At 50.0% G+C, this 6,892-nt stretch overlaps 1 protein-coding gene across 1 annotated transcript; it reads left to right on the forward strand.

Annotated features, from left to right (window-relative positions):
• The first annotated feature begins 456 nt into the window (after positions 1-456).
• On the forward strand, positions 457-1,198 carry LOC112621223 (transcription factor A, mitochondrial-like). Its single transcript, XM_025380572.1, is given in 3 exon segments — positions 457-505; positions 508-900; positions 975-1,198. Coding segments are annotated over 3 exon segments (666 nt in total).
• The last annotated feature ends 5,694 nt before the right edge of the window (positions 1,199-6,892 follow it).

Consider the following 6,892-nt stretch of genomic DNA (forward strand, 5'->3'; position numbering starts at 1 on the left):
CCCCAGGTATCCAGCCCCTCACCCCCCATGATCCCCTTAAAAACCCCAGTCCAGGGCCACGCGCCGTGGCTCATGCCTGTAATCCCAGCACTTTGGGAGGCCGAGGTGGGTGGATCATCTGAGGTCAGGAGTTCGAGACCATCCTGGCCAACACGGCGAAACCCCCATCTCTGTTAAAAATACAAAAATCAGCGAGGCATGGTGGCTCGCGCCTGTAATCCCAGCTATTCGGAAGGCTGAGGCAGGAGAATCGCTTGAGTCTGGGAGGCGGAGGTTGCAGTGAGCTGAGATCGAGCTTCTGCACTCCAGCCTGAGTGACATAGTGCCTCGTGAGTGGCGGGCATGATAACAAACTCCAGAGGGTCGCAGGCAGGTTCGAGTTGTCATTGCCGGTGTCTGTTGTGCCAGGAAGCTCTCTGAGACTGGGACCCGGCCACTGCCTGGTCCGCTGGTGCGATGGCATTTCTTCGAAGCATGTGGGGCATGTTGAGCACCCTGGGAAGGTCCAGGCGGAGCTGTGTACCAGCTGTGGAAGTCGACTGCGCTTCCCCTTCAGTTTTGTGTATTTATGGAAATGGTTTTCATCTGCCTTGGCAAGTTATCCAAAGAAATCTGTAACTTCTTACCTTCGATTTTCTGAAGAACAATTACCCATATTTAAAGCTCAGAACCCAGATGCAAAAAATACAGAACTAATTAGAAGAATCACCGGGCATTGGAGGGAACTTCCCAACTCAGAGAAAAAAATATATGAAGATGCTTATAGGGTCGACTGGCAGGCATACAAAGAAGAGATAAGCAGAATTCAAGAACAGCTAACTCCAAGTCAGATTATGTCTTTGGAAACAGAAATCATGCATGAACAGTTAAAAAGGAAAGCTTTAGTAAAAAAGAGAGAGAGTTAAAACTGCTTGGAAAACCAAAATGACCTTGTTCAGCTTATACCATTTATGTAGCTGAAAGCCTCCAAGAAGCTAAGGATGGTTCACTGCAGGCAAAGCTGAAGACTGTAAATGAAAACGGGAAAAATCTGTCTGGTTCTCAAAAGAAAGTATATATTCAACTTGCTAAAGATTATAAAATTCATTATTATAATGAAACGAAGTCTGGGAAAGAACAGATGATTGAAGTTGGATGAAAGGATCTTCTACGTTGCAAAGTAAAGCAACCACCAAAAGATGGTACTGAGAAGTGTTAGAAGTTCATAGTGGATAGGCACCAGAAACCAGTTAGGTCTCAACACCTGAAGCTGTTGTAAAATTAGAAAGGATAACGTTGGTAAACCTTTTATATTCAATTTCTTTTTCTTCAGCTCATGGACTTCTGCCAGTGTAATACTTGCTTTGGAAAACCCAGATAAAGGTTTATGCAAAATTTTGTGTTTAGGAACTACTGAGGATCAGAGTAATCCATGCAAATGTGAATCATTTTACCTTTGATAAAGGTAAATCAGACTATCAGGTTTTTTTAATACAGGATGATGACTATGGAAAGAGTATTCTTGTTTCCTTATATTATGGAAGCAGGAGTTTCCTTTTCAAAATTGTTACAAATTGTGGAAGACACAGTGTTCTCTGATATAATTGTGCATTTTTCAAAAAACCGCCAGAACTCATCTAGGTAAATTCCAGTTCCTAGGTATAATTAATATTATATTCAGAGTTGATGGTTGTACATGTAAGTGATGGCTGGTTTTAGTTGCAACTTTTTATAAAAGGGACTGAGAAATTTATAAACCTTTTTCTCACTGTCCTTTTTTTCTAAAGTAAAAACTAATAAATTATGTACCAGATCTATGCATATTATTTTATGTTGCATAGAATAAAAATTTTAATCTTTAATTTTACATCTCCTAATTATGTATTTTAAGATGAAACATTTGTTTTACAGCTTTCCCCTCCACCTTTTTTTTTTTTTTTTTGTTACACAGTCTTGCCCTGTTGCCTAGGCCGGAGTGTAGTGGTCTGATCTGGGCTCACTGCAATCTCTGCCTCCTGGGTTCCAGCCATTCTCCTGCCTCAGCCTCCCGAGTAGCTGGGACTAGGCATGTACCACCACACCTGGCTAATTTTTGTATTTTTTAGTAGAGATGGGGTTTCACCATATTGGCCAGGCTAGTCTCAAATTCCTGACCTTGTGATCCGCCTACCTTGGCCTCCCAAAGTGCTGGGATTACAGGTGTGAGCCGCCATGCCTGGCACTTTTCCCTTTTTTCAAGTAAGGAAATATATTTTTTTCTGAGTTATTTTCTCTCATGTGAGTATATTGATCCAGAAAGAAAACTTGCATTGTATATATTTTTAAATGAGAAATCTAAAAAAAGAAAAGTATCCAAAGTCTCTGGAATTTGAAACACTTTGCATAACGTATAAAAGCCTGTATAAGAGACAGCCAACTATGGCCTGTGGACCAAATCCAGCCTGCTGCCTGCTTTCTATGGCCTGTGAGCTAGGAATTGTGTTTATAATTTTAAATGCTTTTTTAAAAAGACTTTTATGATACATGAAAATTAACATGAATATTTAGTGTTCATAAATAAAGTTTATTGGAACACAACCAAAAAAGAAAAAAAAAACGCCAAAACACTGCAGTTCAGAACTCCTTGGGGAGATGGATTCGAGGGTCCCATCTCCCGGTTTGGCTCCCAGCGATCCTGAAACTCTTTCTCTGCTGCAAACCCTGCTGCCTCAGCGCATTGGTCTGTGACTGCGTAACAGGCACACGAACCTGTGGGCCCATGTGCAGCTCCTCCCTCCTGAGTGTGACCTCGGGTGAGCCCTGTGTCCTTGAGGAGCCTCCATTTCCTCATCTGTGAAATGGGGGTCACACCTCCTGCCCTGCAGAGTTGCTGTCACAGTGATGACATGTGGAGCACCAGCATGGTCTGCCAGTGTGTGGGGCCAGGACAGAACTCTTCCCCACTGCTGCTCCCTTGGTGTTTGGGTTCCTGGTCCAGGGCACCTTTCTACTCCCCCAGCCAGGACCAAGCCTGCTCCTAAGTGTGTGCTTTCAAGTGGACAGGAGGCCCAGGGCAGGGAGGGCAGCCCATGCTTACTTTAAGCATTTCTGACCTCTGGAGACAAGGATGCCAGGACCTCCACTGAGGGCCACCACGGCAAATTTTCCTGCTGTTGGGACACCCCACATGGCCCCCGGGATCTGGCTTTGGGAAGGAAGATGGTGCCCGGATTGCAAAGGCCTTTGGATCTCATGCCCAGTGTCATGGGGTAAATTGTGTCTTCCCCCAATTCATATGCCAAAGTTCTCACCCCCGGGACCTCAGAGTATGGCTGTATTTGGAGACAGAATCTTTTTATTTTATTTTATTGTATTTGTTGGAAATAGGGTCTCACCCTGTCACCCAGGCTAGAGTGCAATGGTACCCTCAGGATTCACTGCAGCCTACACCTCCTGGGCTCAAGCAATCCTCCTCCCTCAGCCTCTGAAGTAGCTGGGACCACAGACATGCCCCACCATACCTGGCTAATTTTTAAAAATTATTTTGTAGAGATGAGGTCTTATTATGGTGCCCAGGCTGGTCTTGAACTTCTGGCCTCAAGCAATCCTCCTGCCTCAGTCTCCCAAAGTGCTGGGATTACAGGCATGAGCCACTGTGTCTGGCCAGAGACAGGGTCTTTAAAGAGATAATGGAGGGAAAATGAGGTCACTAGGGTGGGCTCTGATCCAGTCTGACTGGAATCCTTCTAAGAGGAGATTAGGACACAGATGCTCACAGAAAGACAATCACCTGAGGACACGGGGAGGACATGGGGAGAAGATGCCGTCTGGAAGCTGAGGAGGAGGCCTCAGGGGGAACCAGCCCCACGCACACCTTGATCTTGGACTTCCAGCCTCCAGGATTGTGGGAAATAAACATCTGTTGTTTCAGCTGCCTGGTCTGTGAGAGTTTGTTACGGCTGCCCAAGCAAACTGACCCACCGAGGAATTTCACTTTTGATCTTATGGGTGGTGGGGTCAGTAGGGGCTTTGAAGCCTTGGTCCAACACAGGGCTGGGCGCTCCTTGGCTGCAAGGCAGAGGGGGCACTCCATGGGGAGAGGCCCAGGCTGGGAGACCGGTGTGTAGCTGTGTGTGTAGGGGGGTGTGTGTGTGCATGTAGGGGTGTGTGTATGTAGGGTGTGTGTAGGGGTGTGTGTGTAGGTGTGTGTAGTGGGTGTGTGTAGGTGTGTGTATAGGTGTATGTGTGTGTAGGTGTGTGTGTAGTGGGTGTATGTAGGGTGTGTGTAGGTGTGTGTGTAGGTGTATGTGTGTGTAGGTGTGTTTTTGTAGGTGTGTATGTAGGGTGTATGTAGGGGTGTGTGTATACAGGGTGTGTGTATGTAGGGGTGTATATGTAGGGGTGTATGTGTATGTAGGGTGTGTGTAGGGGTGTGTGTATGTGTGTGTGTAGGGGTGTATGTACATGTAGGTGTGTGTTTAGGGGTGTATGTACATGTAGGGGTGTGTGTGTGTAGGGGTGTATGTACATGTAGAGGTGTGTGTTTAGGGGTGTATGTACATGTAGGTGTGTGTGTGTAGGAGTGTATGTACATGTAGAGGTGTGTGTGTAGGGGTGTATGTACATGTAGAGGTGTGTGTGTAGGGGTGTATGTACATGTAGATGTGTGTGTGTGTAGGGGTGTATGTACATGTAGAGGTGTGTGTGTAGGGGTGTATGTACATGTAGAGGTGTGTGTGTAGGGATGTATGTACATGTAGAGGTGTGTGTGTAGGGGTGTATGTACATGTAAGGGTGTGTGTGTAGGGGTGTATGTACATGTAGGTGTGTGTGTAGGCGTGTATGTACATGTAGGGGTGTGTGTGTAGGGGTGTATGTACATGTAGGGGTGTGTGTGTAGGGGTGTATGTACATGTAGGGGTGTGTGTGTAGGAGTGTATGTACATGTAGGGGTATGTGTGTGTAGGGATGTGTGTGTGAGAGTGTGGGTGGAGGAGGGTACTCCAGCCCCAAGTGGCATGATAAGAACACGGGGAGGGAGGAGGACAGTTGGAAGCGTCTGAGCGGCAGGGGAGCCTGGTGTGGAAGCCGGTACCACGGTAGCAGAACCGAGTTACTGAAGGGCCCACCTGGGTGGCGCCGGGAGTGTGAACAGTTTCCGCTTCCCCGGAAGCTGGAGTGGTGCAGAAGCCCTCACCCGCCCGAGCAGGGCCCTGGGCCTCCTGGTCACTCTCTGTGGCAGGGTCTGGCTCCGGGTAAAACGTCCTCATCCAATGCCTGCAGTTGCTCTCGCCCAGGTCTGGGCCGTGGAGTGAGGGGTGGGCCTCACCGGCCCCTCTGCTCCCTCAGCGCCCCACGCGAGCCCCTCCTGTGCCGAGAAAGGGAGAGGAGCCGGTGAGAGAGGTGACTGCATCCGGCCCTCCCTGGCCACCCGCAGGGTCCCCACGGTGGCGGCTGCTTTGCTGCTCACCCCTCCCAGGGACCCCAAGTCCCCATCGCTGTCGGGGGTCCGCCCTCTCATCTGAACCGCGTCGGAAGAGGGACGCGTCTCACGGGCAGCACCCTCCAGGCCTGTGAGCCTGGACTTGCTCTCCCGCCCCCGCCCGGTCCTCAGGGCCCAGGAGGCCGCCGTGAAGCAAGCGGGTGAACTGCACCCTGGCGCCTCCGGCGGGGCGGCCACAGGCAGCGAAGAGCCCGGAAAACCAGGTCCGAAGCAGACACGCCGGTGCTAGAAAGGGGTGGGTGGAGGCAATTCAGGCCCTCCTGCCTGCTTATAAACAGCAGCAGTTCACCGCTCACCGCTCCGGAGGCTGGAAGCGCAAGACCCAGGCCCCGCCAGGCTCCCTGTCTGCCAAAGGCTTCCTGGGTCATAGACGGCACCTTCCCGCCGTGGCCTCTGTGGGAAAGGGGTGAGGGAGCCCTTTGGGGCTCCTTTTATTTATTTATTTATTTATTTATTTATTTATTTATTTTTATTTTTTGAGATGGAGTTTTGCTCTTGTTGCCCAGGCTGGCGTACAGTGATGTGATCTGGGCTCACTGCAACCTCCGCCTCCCGGGTTCAAGGGATTCTCCTGTCTCAGCTTCCCGGTGGCTGGGATTACAGGCACGCACCACCACGCCCAGCTAATTTTTTGTATTTTTAGTAGAGATGGGGTTTCACCATGTTGGGCAGGCTGGTCTCAAACTCCTGACCTCGGTGATCCACTCGCCTTTGCCTCCCAAAGTGCTGGCGTCTTAGGCGTGAGCCACCACGCCTGGCCGTGAAATTTGTGTTTTTAAACTTCGGATAAATGGTATTTTGCTGTCCGTGACATTCAGCAACTTGCTCTTCTCATCCCATAGTACCCTTCTGAGGTTAATCCGCATTGATAGACGCAGGTGTGGTTCATCTGGAATCTGTTGGTGTGAACTGCGCCGCGGCGTCCCCCACCAGGCACCACAGGTGAGTCATTCATTTCCCTGAAAAGATGCGTGGATGCTGTTTCTAGCTTCCCGTTATCCCCGGTGATGCTGCACCTGCCCCAGGACACACGCTAGGGTGTAGCTGCCGGGCATGGAGTAGGTGTGGTCTCAACTGCAGGAGAAACAGCTGGCAGCCTCCAAAGGGACACGCCGCTTGGTGCTCCTGCCAGGGGGAGAGGCGCTGAGGCTCTTGGTCCTCGCCAACACCCCCTTGTGCCACACTCAGGCCGGGCGGGTGGTGTGGGGGCCGCATCTCACGGAGGTCTCCGTCCACGTTGCCCCCGTTGTGACTGCAGCGGGCGCCTCTTTTTTTTTTTTTTTTTTTTTTTTTTTTTTTTTGAGACAGAGTCTGGCTCTGTTGCCCAGGCTGGAGTGCAGTGGCCGGATCTCAGCTCACTGCAAGCTCTGCCTCCCGGGTTCACGCCATTCTCCTGCCTCAGCCTCCGGAGTAGCTGGGACTACAGGCGCC

The sequence above is a fragment of the Theropithecus gelada genome, chromosome 3, assembly GCF_003255815.1.
Source record: "Theropithecus gelada isolate Dixy chromosome 3, Tgel_1.0, whole genome shotgun sequence".
Taxonomy (NCBI): Eukaryota; Metazoa; Chordata; class Mammalia; order Primates; family Cercopithecidae; genus Theropithecus; species Theropithecus gelada.